Below are 19240 nucleotides of genomic sequence, written 5' to 3'. Positions count from 1 at the left end.
CGCGTCCCGGAAGAGGCCGCCTCCTGGAGCACCTGTCCTGACTGGGCGGATCCCCTCTCATGTGTGCCGTCATGGGAGACAGGAAAAAGGGCCACGGTTGCAGTCAGGAAGGAGGCGGCTCAGTACAGTAGTCACAAATTACTGACCGGGTCCTGGGACTTGACTCGCACCATTTCTACTAACTATACTTATATACATGTCCAATCAAGACAACCTCTTTACCCATATAACACCATAGGGGTATATACAGTGCCTTGTTAAAGTATTCGGCCCCCTGGAACTTTTCAACCTTTTCCCACATATCATGCTTCAAACAAAGATACCAAATGTAAATTTTTGGTGAAGAATCAACAACAAGTGGGACACAATTGTGAAGTTGAACGAAATTTATTAGTTATTTTAAATTTTTTTGGAAATTCAAACACTGAAAAGAGGGGCGTGCAATATTATTCGGCCTCTTTACTTTCAGTGCAGCAAACTCACTCCAGAAGTTCATTGTGGACTTCTGAATGATCCAATGTTGTCCTAAATGACTAATGACGATAGATATAATCCACCTGTGTGTAATCAAGTCTCCGTATAAATGCACCTGCTCTGTGATAGTCTCAGGGTTCTGTTTGAAGCACAGAGAGCATCATGAAGACCAAGGAACACAAAAGGAAGGTCCGTGATGCTGTTGTGGAGAAGTTTAAAGCCAGATTTGGATACATGATTTCCAAAACAATAAAGATCCCAAGGAGCACCGTGCAAGCGATCATATTGAAATGGAAGGAGTATCATACCACTTCAAATCTACCAAGACCCGGCCGTCCCTCTAAACTTTCATCTCAAACAAGACGACTGATCAGAGATGCAGGCAAGAGGCCAACGATCACCCTGGATGAACTGCAGAGATCTACAGATGAGGTGGGACAGTCTGTCCATAGGTCAACAATCAGTTGTACACTGCAAAAAACTGGCCTTTATGGAAGTGGCAAGAGGAAAGCCTTTTCTCAAAGATATCATTAAAAAGTGTTGTTTAAAGTCTGCAACAAGACACCTGGGAGACACACCAAACATGTGGAAGAAGGTGCTCTGGTCAGATGAAACCAAAATCGAACTTTTTGGCAACAATGCCAAGCAATGGGGGCATGGCTATGGAGGCGATGGAGTTAGGACGTGTTCGGTGGAAGCTCCTGCCATCCTGACAGCATCTGACCGGCGGACCCATTTTGGAAACTAGACCCCCCCAAGGAACTTATCTAGATATGTGGTGAGAACTTTGAACCCACAAGGGCTTTACAGAAGTTTATAACGTACAGCGGTACAATTAAAAAATCATATTTTTTCCACAAAAATGATCTTTTCACCCTCAATTCTTATTTTTCCAAGGGTAACAGGACCCTAAAAGTTATTGTGCAATTTGTCCTGAGTACGCTGATACCCCACATGTGGGGGTAAACCACTATTTGGGCGCATGGCAGAGCTCGGAAGGGAAGCAGCGCCATTTGACGTTTTTGGCTGGAATTGAGATCGGACACCATGTCACGATTGGAAAACCCCTGATGTACCAAAACAGTGGAAACCCCCCACAAATGACACCATTTTGTAAACTAGACTCCCCAAGGAACTTATCTAGATGTGAGGTGAGCACTTTGAACCCCCAAGGGCTTCACAGAAGTTTATAATGCCCGGGCATGAAAATAAAAAAATCGTATTTTTTCCACAAACATGATCAATTAGTCCCCAATTTTTTTATTTTCCCAAGGGTAACAGGAGAAATTGAACCTCAAAAGTTGTTGTCCAATTTGTCCTGAGTACGCTGACGCCCCATATGTGGGAGAAAACTACTGTATGGACACACGTCGGGGCTCGGAAGGGAAGTAGTGATGTTTTGGAATGCAGACTTTGAGGGAATGTTCTGCGGGTGTCATGTTGCCTTTGGAGAGCCCCTAATGTACCTAAACTATTGAAACTCCCCACAAGTGACCCTATTTTGGACACTAGACCCCCCACGGAACTTATCTAGATGTGTGGTGAGCACTTTGAACCCCCAAGTGCTTCACAGAAGTTTATAACGCTCAGACGTGAAAATAAAAAAATCATTTTTTTTTCCACAAAAATGATATTTTTGCCCCCAATTTTTTATTTTCCTAAGGGTAACAGGAGAAATTGGACCCCAAAAATTGTTTTGCAATTTGTCCTGAGTAGGCTGATACCCTACATGTGGGGGTAAAACACTGTTTGGGCGCATGTCAGAGCTTGGAAGGGAAGGAGCACCATTTGACTTTTTCAACTCAGAATTGGCTGGAATTGAAATCAGACGCCATGTTGCATTTGGAGAGCCCCTGATGTGCCCAGACAGTGGAAACCCCCCAATTCTAACTCCAACCCGAACCCCAACACACCCCTAATCCTAATCTCAGCCCTAACCCTAGCCACCCTAGCCCTAACCCTACCCTAACGGAAAAATGGAAATAAATACTTTTTTTTATTTTATTACTTTTCCCTAACTAAGGGGGTGATAACGGGGGGTTCGATTTACTATTTATGGCGGTTTTTATGTTTGGCGGCTGTCGCACGCTAAAAGACGCTTTTTATTGTAAAAATAGTTTTTGCATCACCACATATTGAGAGCTATAATTTTTCCGTATTTTGACCCACCGAGTCATGTGAGGTCTTATTTTTTGCGGGACGAGTTGACGTTTTTATTGGTACCATTTTCGGGCACGTGACATTTTTTGATCGCTTTTTATTTTGGGACGCAGAATGAACAAAAACCAGCGTTTCATGAATTTCTTTTGGGGGGGGGGGGGGGGGTGCGTTTACACCGTTCCGCGTGCGGTAAAATTGATAAAGCGGTTTTATTCTTCGGGTCAGTACGGTTACAGCGATACCTCATTTATGTCATTTTTTTATGTTTTTGTCGGTTTTATGCAATGAAAACTATTTTATATAAAAAATAATTATTTTTGCATCGCTTTATTCTGCGAGCTATAACTATTTTTTCGCTGATGATGCTGTGTGGCGGCTCGTTTTTTGCGGGACAAGATGACGTTTTCAGCGGTACCAGGGATATTTATATGCGTCTTTTTGATCGCGTGTTATTACACTTTTTGCTTGTCTGTATTATAATAAATTATTATTTTTTGCTTCTTTTTTATTGTTTTTTTTAAGGGGTTCGCTAAAGGGGTTAACTAATGGGACAGTTTTATAGGGCGGGTCGTTACGGACGCGGCGATACCTAATATGTGTACTTTTATTGTTTTGGGGTTTTTTTATTTTCAAAAAATGGATTTGGGGGAATTTTTTTTTTTTTTTTGTAATTTATTTGGCGATTTTTTTAAATTAATTTAACACTTTAAATTCTTTTTACACTTTATTAAATAGTCCCAGGTGGGACATCACTGTTCTGTGACAGATCGCTGATCTGTCACATCACAGATCACTGTGACAGATCAGCGATCTGTCACAGGCAGCGCACAAGGCTTCCTCATGCCTGCGCTTTGCAGGCACTGAGGAAGCCAGCTTCCTGCAGGCCCCCGAAGGCCCCCGTCGCCATCTTGGATTCGGAGGCCTGCAGGAAAGGAGCCCCCGGCAGCAGCGCTGCACATTGCGCTGCCGTGGGGGGCTCAGGGAAGCACGGAGGGAGCCCCCTCCCTGCCGATGCTTCCCTTTAACCCCCGGTACACCGCGATCATGTTTGATCACGGTGTGCAAGGGGTTAACGTGTCGGGGGCGGTCCATGACCGCCCCTGACACATTGTGCCGGGTGTCAGCTGTGATAATCAGCTGACACCCGGCCGCGATCAGCGGCGCTCACCACGTGGGTGCCGCTGATCGCGGTAGACGTACTATCCCGTCCATGGGCATAGGGGCCCGGGTCCCATGGACGGGATAGTACGTCTGATGTCAGGAAGGGGTTAAACAGGCGTCCGAGCAACTCATGCAGGCCATCTCTCTGACCAGGACGTCTCTGTCTGGGAAGATAGAGGACGTATACACCGAGGTGGGACGCCTCCGACAAGATATGCCAGCCATGAAGGGCCGCATTACGGAGGTAGAGACGCGGGTATCCCAGGTGGAGGACACCATCACGCCCATGGAAGCTAAGCTGACGAAAGTGGCAGGCTCCATGAATGCGTGGAGGCAAAAGGCAGATGACCTGGAGAACAGAATGCGTCGGAACAACATCCGAATTATTGGCCTGCCGGAGCGATCGGAGGGACAACATCCGGAGCAATTCCTAGAAGACTGGCTCAAAACTACTTTGGGCGATGAATTCTCCTCAATCTTTGCAGTGGAAAGAACTCAGAGTCCTTACTAGGCCTCTTCCTCCAGGAGCCCCGCCTAGACCATTCCAGGCGCGCATTCTTAACTGCAGGGATAGAGACGTGGCTCTACAACTGGCATGGCAAAAGAGTCTGATTAAGTTCAACAATGCCACGATCTCGATTTTCCCGGATTTCTCTGCGGAACTCCAGAAGCAATGGGCGCAGTTTACGGAGGTCAAGAGACATCTACGGGAGAGGAATTGTGTACTCGGTGATTTACCCGGCCCGGCTCCGGGTGGTCCACGGAGGTTGTACTTTGCTTTTTACAGATCCAGCGGAGGCGACGGAGTGGCTGCGATCCCATGGAGGGTCTGCTAGAAAAGAATCCTAATGCATCTATTGCCAACTGGAATTTTTCCATTAATTGGCTGATTGGAGCTTTAATTGATGGCGTCCAGGTTTCCAACAATACCGGACACTGGGTTCAGTGATGGTATCCCCTTGTTTGTTTTGTGATGGGAGTACAGGACTCTGCTCCTATGTTGTTTGTTGTTTTTTCACTTTGTTTTTTTCCGTAGTGGTTTTTTTTTTTTTTTAGGTTATAACCGCAGTCAACAACGATTTCAGTCTCTAGGTGATGTTTCTAAACTTTGCCCAGGTAATACTATGCACCATGTTCAGAGGAGTAAAATATGGGGTCGGAGTTAATATGTATGACATGGAATGTGAGGGGAATAAAAACTCCTCGAAAAAGGTCAAGGTCTTCTCACAGGTCAGACATTACCGTCCTCACATTGTGGCCTTGGTGGAGACACATTTGACTAGGGATACAGCGCGGTGCGTGCAGAAGCCCTGGGTACAGTGGTCAGCCCATACATTTCATACCAGCTACTCGAGAGGGGTCTCACTGTTGATACATAAAGACGTCAGATGGGAAGCGAGGGAAACTCGAAGGGATCCTGAGGGTTTCATTTTTGTTCACGCATTGATAAACACCAGAAAATATGTGGTCTTATGCATTTATAACCCCCCTCCGCCTCATATCTCCATCCTGCAGAAGGCAATGAGTTTTGCCCTTAACTACCCAGACGCAGATGTTATTTGTATGGGCGATTTTAATATGGTCATGAATAACTGCCTTGATAAATTGAGGCTGGATGATGAAGCCACTGGGGGGTCCTCCCCAACAACTATAACCCCGTTATCATTTATGGAGGGTGGTTGGATTTGTGGAGAATGCGTCATCCTGAGTTAAGGGAATACACCTGTCACTCATCCACTAAACGCTCTCTATCACGCATAGACTATATATTCGGTTCTGGCGGTCTGGCAATGTGGGTGGCTGATATAGAGCATGGAAGTGGGGGGATCTCAGACCATAGCCCGGTCATCCTTACACTCAAATATGGGCAAGTAAACAAAGGGATATCTTGGAAGTTAAATCCTTTCTAGTAAAAACTGATGGGGTCTCCCGACAGAACGATTGATCAGTTGAATTGCTTCATCGCGCCCCACCCGGGACCCCGGGATATTAATTTATTCTGGGATGCCCTTAAAGCATATCTGAGGGGCTGCTTGTCCGCCACGATTTCTTATATTAAGCGGGTAACTGCAGGGAAGGATGACGAGGTGGAGCAACGACTGAAAGACGCAGAGGCAACATATATATCTAACCAATCCAGCGGGAACAGGAATGAGTGGCTGGCTGCCCAGAGGTTATATACTCAGCACGTGGACACTAAGTCTAAGCGTAAATTATTCTTTACTCGTCAATCCTATTTCAAATTGGGGAATCAGACTGGCAAATTTTTGGCCTATCAGGTGCGCCAACATAACACCTCTAATACGATACTGCAGATCCGCAGGGTGGACGGTACATTGGTGTCTTCGACCGAGGCTATTCTTGGCTGTTTTCAGGATTACTACAGGTCAATATATGAATCTAAAAGTGACTGACACTTTGGGGTGTTTAGACTATCTGTCCGATATATCATTCCCCACATTAGACTCGGAACAACGAGCCCTTATGGATGCTGAGTTCACCGCAAAGGAGATAGATAAGGCCATGACAGATATGGCTTCTGGGAAGACCCCTGGACCTGATGGGTTACCTATTGAACTATACAGGAAGTATCGGATATATTGACGCCACTTTTGGTAAAGGTATTTCGGGGAATATGGGAAGGGAATTCTATGCCTGAGTCCTTTTACAGGGCCAATATCATAGTGCTTCGGAAGGAGGGGAAAGACCCTTTAGAATGTGGATCCTATCGTCCCATTTCGTTAGTAAATGTGGACTATAAAATTTTCACCAAGATTCTAGCTACCAGATTAAACTCCATTATATTGAATCTCATACATCCAGATCAAACGGGCTTTATGCCTGGCAAAAGTACCTCTATTAACATCAGAAGAGTCCAGTCAATAGTCCAATATAGCTCCCTGGTGCCAGACAATAGATGGGCATTGGCATCGCTAGATGCTGCCAAGGCTTTTGACTCTCTTCAATGGCCTTTCCTCTCCGCATGTTCGCAGAGGTATGGCTTTGGTAATCAATTTATAAAATGGATCAAAATATTATATATGAAACCTAAGGCCCGTATTATAATAAACAATTCTATATCTGAGTATTTCGCGTTGCACAGGGGAACCCGTCAGGGTTGCCCTCTTTCCCCGGCTCTCTTCGCCCTTGCGATTGAGGCACTAGCAATACGTATAAGGTCCTTCCCTAATATCCGAGGTATAGATATAGCAGGTCGGGTAGATACCATAGGCCTATATGCCGATGACATGGTGATATTCTTGAATGATGTGGACGAAACTTTGCCACAGGTGATATCCCTTATAGAAAGATTCAGTAAATATTCAGGTTTACATATAAATTGGGAGACGTCTGCCCTGTTACCCCTTTCCCATGCTCCAATGCCCCAGCTGGAGGCTCTCTCCTCGCTGCCTATTGAATCTAGTTTTAAATATTTGGCCATCCACATCTCTAATAATAATACGCTTGATTTACAACTTAAAGTCCACCCGTTGCTGGACCTGGTTAAAGCTAAATTTGCGTCCTGGAGTAGGCTCCCATTATCTGTGGCTGGACGCATTAACCTGATTAAAATGATATTGCTCCCTAAATTTGGCTACTCCAGCACAGTGCGGTAGCGGTGCCCAAGTCCTTTTTTGTCAAACTTAACTCTCTGGTCACGTCCTTTATTTGGGGGAAAACTAGGCCCAAACTTAAATTGTCCACTTTACAAAGACCAAAGAAGAGAGGTGGGGCGGCGTTGCCAGATTTTTTCCTATACTACTTAGCTGGGCAGGCTAAAGCTTTAAATAAATGGATGCCGGGTAATTGCCTCCCTAATTCTGAAAGCCACCTACTTCACGCTGCACAAGCAGATTGCCCATTAGGTTTCCTTGAGCTGGAGAAAACTCAGGCTGGCTCGATTAATATGGAGACAAATTAAGAAGGTAATAAGGATGTTATAGCTGAAATGCCCCTGTGGAGTAATAACTATTTTCCGAAGTTGCTGAATCACCCGTCCGCTGTTTTTTGGACCCAGTGTGGCGTCTCGTCAGTTCGTCAGTGGGAGACTTGTATAACCAAGGGACCTTAAAGTCATTTGAACAATTACAGGCCATACATGACATTCCGAGATCTCAATTTTTTCGCTATCTGCAGCTAAGATCGGCTCTGCAGTCGCACATGAGGGATGGGGGTGTGGACCGTACTATTTCATCTTTACCTCTGATAGGAATTCTTAACTCGCAGGGTCCCCAGGGTCTCATATCCTCCTTGTACACATATATGCTGTCAATAGGGGAAGAATCGGCCATACACTCTATTAAGATGAGGTGGGAACGACTCATCCCTGATACGCAAGGAGAGGAGTGGGAGGAGATTCTGGTGTCTCCGATTGGAGTATCACCATCTATTAATAACAGAATGATACAATTGTATATAATAAATCAATCATATTTGACTCCGTTGAGACTTTTTAGGATGGGTTGGCTTCAATCGTCAGAATGTATGCGATGTCACTCGCCAGATGCTGATTTTATCCATATGGTGTGGCAATGTCCCATTATTCTACACTACTGGAAAGAGGCGACTACACTACTGACGCCCCTGGTGCGGACCCCTGTCCCTATAGAGCCATTGGTCTGCTTGTTTGGGATATGGGAGGAGGAGATTTGGGATCGCTATACTGGGGTCTTCTTGCGCGAGACGCTATTTAAGGCACGGAAGGTGCTGGCACTGAGGTGGATGGGGGGGTTCAGATCCTTCCCTTAGATTTTGGATTAAATTGGTGAATTCAATTGTTCCATATGAGCGCACGCTGTATCTTCAGCAGGGACAGGGAAGATGGTTAAAATTGATGGGAAGATGGATGGAGCCAAATACAAGACCATTCTTGAAGAAAACCTGTTGGAGTCTGCAAAAGACCTGAGACTGGGACGGAGATTTGTCTTCCAACAAGACAATGATCCCAAACAAAGTAAAATCTAAAATGGAATGGTTCACAAATAAACGTATCCAGGTGTTAGAATGGCAATGTCAAAGTCCAAAACTGAATCTAATCGAGAATCTGTGGAAAGAGCTTAAATAGGGATTTTTGTGTACTCACCGTAAAATCCTTTTCTCCGAGCCAATCATTGGGGGACACAGACAGTGGGTGTTATGCTTCTTGCCACTACGAGGACACTAACCAGAAAAAGTTAACTCCTCCCCTGCAGTATACACCCTCTCGCTGGATGAGATTGCTCCAGTTCGGTGAAAAAGCAGTAGGAGCATAAACAGTCAACAATAACCATAACTATGTCAAAACCTAAGAATGCTACAGTGAGACAAGAGGCTAAACAGGGTGGGTGCTGTGTCCCCCAATGATTGGCTCGGAGAAAAGGATTTTACGGTGAGTACACAAAAATCCCTATTTCTCCTACGCCTCATTGGTGGACACAGACAGTGGGACGTCCTAAAGCAGTCCCTGGGTGGGGAGCATACATCTGCTAATACCCCATGTACCACTGACTTAACACTGTGGTACTGCCGATTGCAGGATGAATCTGCCAAGAGCTGCATCCGCAGAGGTCTGAGAATGAATTTGGTAATGTTTTGTAATAGTATGCAGACTAGACCAAGTTGCAGCCTTGCAGACTTGTTCTGCCAAGGCCTGGTGCTGAATTGTCCAAGAGGCGCCCACTGAGCGGGTAGAGTGCGCCTTAATCCCTACTGGGACAGGCGCGTTCCTGACACGGTAGGATTCTTGAATCGCCAAGTGAATCCACCTGGCTAGCGTTGCTTTTGAAGCGGCTAGACCCTTCCCTATGCCCCTCTGGAAGTATGAACAGGGCATCTGACTTGCGGAAGGGAGCCATCCGCGCGATGTACCGTCTCAAAGCCCTAACCACATCCAGAGTGTGGAGGGCCTTCTCAATGCGATGGACTGGTGCCGGACAAAAGGAAGGCAAAACAATTTCCTCATTGAGATGAAAGAGGATACGACTTTGGGCAGGAAGGACGGGGGACGTCCAGAGAACGGCCTTGTCCTGATGAAAGTTCAGGAAGGGAGGGCGGCAGGACAGAGCCGCCAATTCCGAAACTCGCCTGATTGACGTAATTGCCACTAGAAAGACCACCTTCCAAGAGAGGACGGTCAGTGGCACGTCCTGCAGTGGTTCGAAAGGAGCCTCCTGTAAGGCCCCGAGAACGAGGTTAAGGTCCAATGGCCTTCTATAAGGAGGCGCCACATGGGAGACTCCCTGAATGAACGTCTTGACTTAAAGTTTGGTGGCAATTTTGAGTTGGAATAGCACTGACAAGGCCGAAATCTGGCCCTTGAGCGAGCTAAGCATGAGGCCTGACTTTAATCCGGATTGAAGGAATTCCAATATGGCTGGAATGGAAAACACCAGAGGGGATCGACCATGACAAGGTGGTTTCCAGGTGCGGTGATAGATGCACATGGACACAGGCTTCCTAGCACTAATCATGGTGGAAATCACGCCGTGAGAGAACTCAGCCTGTTCTAAAATCCAGGATTCAACGGCCACGCCGTAAAAGACAGGGCCCCGGAGTTCTGGTGGTAAATCGGGCCCTGGGAGAGTAGATCCATGCGATCTGTAAGTCGTCAGGGGACGTCGGCGACCAGTTGTATCAGTTCTGCGTACCATGCCTGGCGCAGCCAATCTGGCGCGACTAGGATCACTGGTACTCCCTCTGTTCTGATCTTCTTGATGACCCTCGGAAGCAAAGCAAGGAAAGAGGGGGGAAGATGTACGGGAGCCGGAACCGGTGCCATGACAGAACTAGGGCGTCCGCTCCGATGGCGCATGGATCGCGCGATCGGGCAATGAATCGAGGAACCTTGTTGTTTAGTCTTGAGGCCATGAGATCCACATCCGGAGTCCCCAAACGATAACAAATCTGCTGAAAGACTTCCGGATGAAGAGACCACTCTCCCTAGGTAAGGCCCTAGCGACTGAGAAAATCTGCCGCCCAATTCTCTATGCCAGGGACGTGGATTGCTAAGATGGGCGAATGGTTGGTCTCGGCCCAGTGGAGGATATGACTCACTTCGTGCATGGCCATCCTGCTCCGAGTACCTCCCTGACGGTTGATATACGCTACACCCGTAGCGTTGTCAGAATGGAACCTGATGGGGTGACCAGCGAGGAGATGGTGGAAACTCCGTAGAGCTAATCTGATCGCACGTATCTCCAAGATGTTGATGGGGAGACGTGACTCTCGAGCTGACGAACGGACCCTGTGCCGTGTGGCGACAAAAGACCGCACCCCAGCAGAGAAGACTTGTCGGTGGTTACTACCAACCATCTTACTGGGAGAAAAAGACCTCCCTTGACTCAGGGAGGACTTCAGTGTCCACCACTTGAGGGCTTGTCTGACCCACAAGGACAGAAGGAACCGACAGTCCAGGTAGAACGGGTTCTTACCCCAAGCTAACAACAATGCGTGTTGTAAGGGACGGAGATGGAACTGTGCGAATGGCACTGCTTCCATTGCTGCCACCATCTTTCCGAGAACTCTCATGCTGAAACGAATGGAGAAACCGGTCGGGAAAGAGTCCATGCTACCTGTTGTAAGGCTTGGGTCTTTTCTGGAGGGAGAATGACCAACCCACGGGAAGTGCCCAAGATCATTCCTAAAAAGGGAATCTGCTGGGCCGGTTTTGGGAAAGACTTTTCGAAGTTCATCTTCCAGCCCAGGTGAGAAAGTGTATTTACGGTTATATCCACGGATTTCTTGCAGGCTGAAAGGGATGGACCCTTGATGAGCTGGTCGTCCAGATACGGTAACACCACCACTCCCTGAGAGTGGAGAATGGCCATGACAGCCGCCATGACCTTGGTAAAGACCGTGGGGGCGGTGGCGAGTCCAAAGGGCAAGGCAACGAACTGGAAGTGTTCCTCGCGAATTGCAAAACGCAGGAACTGCTGGTGGGACAGGCAGATCCGAATGTGAAGGTAAGAGTCTGATGTCGATGGATGCTATGCTAGGAACTCTCCTTTTTCCATGGAACCGACAACTGATCGGAGAGATTCCATTCGGATACGCCGCACCTTAAACTGATTTAACAGTTTAAGATCTAGTATGGGCTGCATCGTCCTGTCCTTCTTTGGGACCACAAAAAGGTTTGAATAAAAACCCCTGAACCTCTCGTGATGAGGGACCGCAATGATGACTCCTTCCCTTTGCAGAGCCTGAACAACACGAGGGAAGGCTCTTGTCTTTTTCTTGGGGGGTGAAGACCGCAAAAAACGTGTCGGGGGGGGGGGACAAAGAGTCTATCTTATATCCGGAGGACACCAGCTTCCTGACCCACTTGTCGTGGACGACCGCGAGCCAGGTGTGACTGAAGGAAAGTAGATGATCGCCTACTTTGTCATTGTCCGCCGGATACCGCAACAAGTCACTGTGTAGAGGATCTATGGGGTCTGGCTCCCCTAGATCCAGATGCCCTTGGCATGGGCTTCCAAGAGTGGTTAGGTTCTCCGAAATGGGAGAACAACCTTTTGTTGAGAAAGGAATTTACTCTTTCCCCCGGTATCAGAAATGAGCTGGTCCAGTTTCTCTCCAAAAAGATGACCAGTCTGATAAGGCAGGGAAGTCAGCAGCGCAATTGGCGGCATCTAAAGAAGTGTCCACTACAAAGTCCGCTGCGTGAATTATCTGCCTGGCGACGCTGGTTGCCTCCGTAGGAAGATTGGTACCCTGGAAGGCAGTAATTAAGATTTCCGCCCAAGCGACCATTGCGTTAGTGACTCAAGTCGCCACAAAGGATGGAAAAAGTGCCGCTCCTGAAGCCTCAAAAACTGAGCGGGCAAGGTAGTCAATTTGACAATCGGAGGGGTTTCTGACTGAGGATAGGAGTGTTTTAAAAGCAAGACGCGAGGAGGGTCCACCGAAGGGGACTGTAACCAATCCTTCATTAGGTCAGGAGCAAAAGGGTATATTGCCCTGTGAACCGCTTATGTGGCCGATCCCTATGTTTCTGGACAATGTCCTTAAACTCCAGATGGCTGGCAAATAACCTGCGTACACGTTTGGTCCTCTTAAATGAGATAGCGTGTGCTGGAGCGGGAATATTTTCCTCATCCAACTCCAGAATCCTGTTGACTGATTCTATAAGAGAATCAAGCGACTTTTGGTCAGTAGGAGAATTCTGAGCGGCTGACGTGTCAGATTCGAATTCAGAGTCATGCTCGCAGCGAACAATAGGAGAGGGAGAGCGAGAGACAGAACTCGCCGGTGCTGAAGCGCAAGCGTGACAAGGGGACGCGTCATGGGTCCGCTTTCTAGCCTGACCATCCCTTGATCGAGTACAGCCCCTGCTGGTGAATGGTTTCGGGCGGTAAAGACGCTTTCTGACTTAAAGAGGCTTCCCAGAGTGAGTCTATGGCCTGGGTCAGTGACTCCATCAACCGTGACAGGGACGCAGTCCACTCAAGGGGACTAAACGCAGGAAGCCCCGCAACAGCGGCAGCGAGGGGCGTTTCAGCGCAGGCCGAGTCGCAGTCCGTGCATAACGGTTTAGTCTGGGCAAGGCAGTCTTGCAAGTGGTACACACGGTAAAAAGCGCAGTGTGCTCCATAGCAGCCCGTTTAACCTTTTCAGGAGTGCTATGCCTCAATCTAAGGAGGCTAAAGGCAGATTCTGGTCTGCAGCTGCAGGGAATGTTCCAGGAAGTGGTAAAGCTTTGTTCTGAGGGCAGATGCACTTACCCCGGTCCTGTGCTGTGTCTCCGGGAGGAATAGCGGTGGCCCTGTGGTGTCATCAGGTATCCGTCAGAGTGCGCACCTCACAGTCTATTTCCAGAGCAGGTTGAGGTAAATTTCATGGACCACAAGACTAGGATTGCGCCTCTCGTAAGAGACGAGAGGCGCCAAGGAGGGGGGGGTGGCGGCGCTATTCAAATTGTGGCCTAGTAGGCCGGAAAAGCCGGGGACTAAATTTTTGGCCCACCAGCGGTAAGCGCCGACAGCGGGGGGCGCCGGAGCTCCGCTGCTGAGACAAAGTCAGCGCCTCTCCCGGGGACCAGGACCCGACCCCATACCTCTACTCCGGTGCTCAGGCCTGCCGCCGCTGTTCAGGCCATCCATGCAGGTCTTCTCTTCCTCCTGGGCTGATGTAGCAGAGCTGGAGTTCTTAAAGGGGTATGCGCAGTCGATCTACCCTATAGGTAGGGGGATGGAGAATGGAGAGCTACGGGGCTGATTCAGGGCATTCGGAAGCGCTCTTCACGCATCGTGCCGTCCTGCACTGCTTCGTCTGTTGCGCTTGCCCTCATATCCGTGGATTACCGACCATAAGGAATCAGCCCCGTTCGTCGCAGGAAAGTGTACGGGGAGGTATACTCCGCGTGCTTGCCTGTTTGTTCGGAGGAGAGCGGGAAGTAGAAAGGAACCATCGCCCCCTTCACTCCGTTAATTAAAAAGTAAAAATTCACAGAAAAATCAAAAATCAAATAAAAACGGCGGGGTCTGAAACTAGACCGAAGTGCCTCCTGCAGACACTAAGCAAGAACTGTGGAAATCGCATCCAGCGATACTGCAGGGGAGGAGTTAACTTTTTTTTTCTGGTTTACTTAGAGTCCTCCTAGTGGCAAGCAGCATAACACCCACTGTCTGTGTCCCCCAATGTGGCGTAGGAGAAAACTGCTGTTCACAAACGATCTCCATTAAACCTCACTGAGCTCGAGCTGTTTGCCAAGGAAGAATGGGCAAGAATTTCAATCTCTCGATGTACAAAACTGATAGAAACATACCCCAAGCGACTTGCACCTGTAAATCGCAGCAAAAGGTAGCGCAACAAAGTATTAAGTTAAAGGGGCTGAATAATATTGCATGCCCCACTTTTCAGTTTTTCAATTTCCACAAAAATTTAAAATAACCAATAAATTTCGTTCAACTTCACAATTGTGTTCCATTTGTTCATTCTTCACCAAAAATTCACATTTGGTATCTTTATGTTTGAAGCATGATATGTGGGAAAAGGTTGAAAAGTTCCAGGGGGCCAAATACTTTCACAAGGCACTGTATACACTACACAACATAACCTCTTATACTCACTTTGGAAGAACGATATGGAAAAATCAGTAACAAAGATAGACCAGACATTTGCAGCAGAAAAAAAACAACTTATACTTTGCAGGGTAAGTTTTGCAGCTGAAGCCTTGTCCTTCTAAAATAATCAGACACTTACCTCCTTGAGCAAAAGTATGGTGCGTTCAATGTCAGAAACATTAGGAGGAGAGAGCGCTGTAGCGAGCAACGCCCTCGGCTCGCCCATGTCAAGGAGCTTCACCTTCAGGATGGTATTACCCAAAGGACTACGCTGAAGGACATAGGACATAAAAAAAAATAAGTGTCAAATAAGAGACAGATTTATAAGGGAAAAAATAACAAACAAGGAAATCAGCTGAAATGGGACAACAAACCAGCATCCCTGGGACCACGTTTTCGGGTATGACATCTTTCCAAAAGTCTTTTTGTACAAGTCTGTAGCAATATCCTTTCGAAACGCGTCCAGCTCGTCCTTAAAGAAAGTTCAAGAACATGACCATCTGCCGTTCACAAATCATACACCTTTGACCACGGTGTTATTATAGTGCAGTAGTACCTTTTCTCTGATCACAGCTGGTCTTGGCCGCCCAGCTCAGTCTCAGACTCTGGTAGTTGGTCTCTTCATCACATACAAGGGTTTTGGTCAAACAAAAGTCAATAACTGGAGATTTAACATATAAAAGTTAGATGAAAATCACCCTTTACCCCCAATGGTAGTTTGCACATTAACGACCACATCAATTTTTACAATTCGGTCCACTATCCCTTTATTAGGTAATAACTCTGAATGCTTCCAGGGATCCTGGCATTTTCTCGTGACATATTGTACTTCAAGTTAGTTAATTTATTTCATATGACTTGCGTTTGTGAAAAAAGGAAATTTGGTGAAAATTTCGCAATTTTCCAAATTTGAGTTTTCATGCCCTTAAATCACAGCGATATGTCACATAAAATACTTAAAGGGAACCTGTCACCAGTTTTGTGACATAGCAGCCAAAAATATCAAGTTGATTTTCCATGCGATCGGCAGGCGCGTCAAAATGACGCATCCGCATGTCCTGCATACCCAATGATAAAGACAGGTACACAGGATGCATGCAGAAGTAGGCGGACCTAAACGGAAGAAGTGCGGAAGTGAGCGGAGCTTTAGGGAGGAAGTATGCAGCCGTCCTTCGACAGGCCCATACGCAAGTGTGAACTTAGCCTAATTCCTAATAGAACCCCCTGACTCTCTTTGTACACCCCCAAAAACCTTTTTTAAATCTCTCCCGCGCTGTATGGTAATTTTCTCAGTCCTGTCCGATGGGCATGGTTTCGGGCCTCTGTCACTCCCATCGGCTGTTGCTCGCAGTCCTACTTCATGGATGACACCTCTTACGCTGTGCGACATCTTGCGCCTGCGCAGTATGCTTTGCACAACTGCGGGCAAAGCCAAAAAACAAAAGTGTCATGCGCTGACACACGTATTTCAGGATCATGCGCTGGAACCATGGCAAGGAGCACCAGATTTTTCTGTTATGGTTTGCAGGTGCACTGGGAGAACACATTAGGTGCCAGAAAAGCAGAACCCCCTCCCGTAAGTGACCCCATTTTACAAACTACACCACTCAATGACTTCATCTAGGGGTGCAGTGATCATATTGACGCCACGGTTGTGTCGCAGTATTTTATACCATTCGGCAGTGAAGACAAAATAACTACAGTGAGTAAAAACGGTACCAAAATATGTCCCACAATTTCTACTGAACGTGGCTATACCCCATATGTGGCTGTACGGATTACCCATACGGAGAGTCTCGGGAGGAACTTGCCTATTCAAGTGAATGGGTCTGTGCACATCTCAGTGTGTTTCCACGGACCATGTTTCGGTTGGCAAAACACACTGACTGTCGGTTTATTAATATTCGCAAGGGCCACAAAACATCCAGAACGGCAGCTGATGAATACCCCCATCAGCCGCTCCTGCTGTCACTGTTATCAGCAGCAGCAGGGGTAGGCTGATGAAAGTAATCGTCCCATCAGCAGCAGACTGCTGTATCTTTAATCACTAAAATGTAACTCATCATTCTACCCTACTCATGCCGATCGCCGGCAGAGCAGGGGAAAATGATGAGAGCCGTGTTCAACACCCGGCACCGGGAACAGCGCTTACTGAAAGCGCTCGTCTGTGTGGTACTGATGCAGCACACGGATGACAACAGTATTACACACACACACACACACACCCGGACATCCCCAGTACCGAAAATATCAGGATGTGTGAAAGAGACCTTATAGCGGGATTTTATGTTTGGCAGCTGTCACACTAAAAGACGCTTTATTGCTATAATTTTTCCATATTTTGGCCCACAGAGTCATGTTAGGTCTTGTTGTTCACGGGACGAGCTGACGTTTTTATTGGTACCAGTTTCGGTCACATGACAGTTTTTGATCCCTTTTTCTATTCAGATTTTTGGGAGCCTACACCAGCAATTCCTGAATTTCTTGGGGGGGGCGCGTTTATACCGTTCCACGTGTGGTAAAATTGATAAAGCAGTTTTATTCTTTGGGTCAGTACGATTACGGCGGTATCTCGTTTAAATTTTTTTATGTTTTGGTGCTTTTATATAGTAAAAACTATTTTAAAGAAAAAAATTATTTTTGCATTGTTTTATTATGAGAGCTATAAGTTTATTTATTTTTTCGCTGATGGAGCTATATTGCGGCTTGTTATTTGCGGGACTAGATGACGTTTTCAGAGGTACTATGATTATTTATATCCGTCTTTTTGATCGCATGTTATTCCACTGTTTGTTCGGCGGTATGTTGAAAAGGCATTGTTTTTTTTTTTATGGTGTTCACTAAAGGGGTTAATACTAGTGGGAAAGTTTTATAGGTCGGGTCATGCGGACGCTGCGACACCAAATGTGTGTACTTTTATTGTTTAAAAAATTTTTTTCATTCAATTATTTACTTAGTGATAGAAAAAATACTGATTTTTTAAAAAATATTTTTACATTTAAAAATGTTTTTTTACTTTTTTCTAACTTGTTTACTTTGTCCCACTATGGGACAATAATTTTTTGCAGGCTGCTCGCTTATATAGCATGCAGATGAAGTAGCATCTGCATGCCATAGAAGCTGTAAGCGCTGCACTGACAGAGACTTGCTGATCATGCACTGCGCATAATCAGCAAGTTTGCTAGGTCTGGTGACCCAGATGTCGTCATGGCGACATCCGGTCACCATGGCAGCGATCGGGACCCCGCGTCATGCTGAGGGTCTCTGATCCAAAGCCAGAGGGGCTGTCAGCCCTGTGCCTGCTTCCGGAATGCTGAAATCGTGTTCGATTGCAGCATTTCGGGGATTAAGGTGCCGGGAGCAGTCTGTGACCGCTCCTGGCACCTAGTCTCGGGTGTCAGCTGTGAGAATCAGCTTACACCCAGTTGCGATCGCCCGCACACCCCCTGTGCGAGAGGCCGATCGTGATGACGTAATATTCCATCCAAGGTCAAACAGGCCCAGGTCACATGGACGGAATATTACGTCGGATGTCAGAAATGGGGTTTAATAAAAAAAAGGATCTTGTCTTTAATATTGCAAAAGTAAATGGTAATTATGGTAAAGGCTCAGGTTATATGGCTGAAATCTGATTCCTGTCTAAAAGGTAAGATGGAAACTCACAGCGACACTCAAAATTCACATATTCTCACATAAATACCTATAGTGGTGGTGGGGGGGGCACAGTGTATACATATACATGGAATCAGGGGACACACACATTATGTACATATATATATATATACATTTACACATACATACATACATACACACAGTCAGGGGGCGTAGTGTATAATAGATAGGAGATTGTCACAATACATATAAGAGCGAGACACAGTCATTAGCAAGGTGCTGGAGGGGAGGTATGTTTCACTACTGGCTTCAGTGATTTCAAACCTAGAAGTTTTCCTCCAGCACAAAGTGTTGAGAAGGGTTAGCCATTTTGTTCAAGGGCTCGGTTCTTGTGGTCATAAGAGGGGGTGGGAGGTTGTCCACCTTATCCCCACCCCAAGTTGAAGCAGTCAGTGTTCAGTAGGGCTGGAGAGAGGAACTCCAGCGTTTTGTGTCCCGAGGAGGAAAAATTGGACCTGTGTGTGGTTATTATCTGGATCGGGCGGATTCCCACATATGCGGAGACTATATACCGTATATACTCCCGAATAAGCCAAGATTTCCAGCCCATTTTTTGGGCTGAAAGTCTTCCCCAAACAGCCCCCCCACCCCATCGGCTTATACGCGAGTCATATACCGGAGGTCGGCCGGGGAGGGGGAGCGGGGGGTGTCGGAGATCATACTCACCTGTCCTGGCATGTCTCTGCAGCCCTCTGTGCTTGTTCCATGTTGTCGGCGCGCTGTTCTTCCTGCTT

At 46.9% G+C, this 19240-nt stretch overlaps 1 protein-coding gene across 2 annotated transcripts in view; it reads right to left on the bottom strand.

Annotated features, from left to right (window-relative positions):
- Positions 1 to 19240, bottom strand: part of TDRD9 (tudor domain containing 9) — a 320208-nt gene that overhangs the window by 96607 nt on the left and 204361 nt on the right. For both annotated transcript variants that reach the window (XM_073570199.1, XM_073570208.1), the window contains exons 13-15: positions 15391 to 15495; positions 15209 to 15306; positions 14974 to 15105 (exon numbers count right to left, since the gene is read on the bottom strand). In XM_073570199.1, the coding sequence (XP_073426300.1) occupies positions 14974 to 15105; positions 15209 to 15306; positions 15391 to 15495 (335 nt within the window). The remainder of the gene's footprint in view (positions 1 to 14973; positions 15106 to 15208; positions 15307 to 15390; positions 15496 to 19240) is intronic.

The sequence above is a fragment of the Dendrobates tinctorius genome, unplaced genomic scaffold (assembly GCF_039654945.1).
Source record: "Dendrobates tinctorius isolate UK_male_01 unplaced genomic scaffold, ASM3965494v1 ptg000006l, whole genome shotgun sequence".
Classification (NCBI taxonomy): domain Eukaryota; kingdom Metazoa; phylum Chordata; class Amphibia; order Anura; family Dendrobatidae; genus Dendrobates; species Dendrobates tinctorius.
The sequence above is the reverse complement of the archived record's forward strand: the minus strand, read 5'-3'. Positions and strand labels throughout refer to the sequence as shown.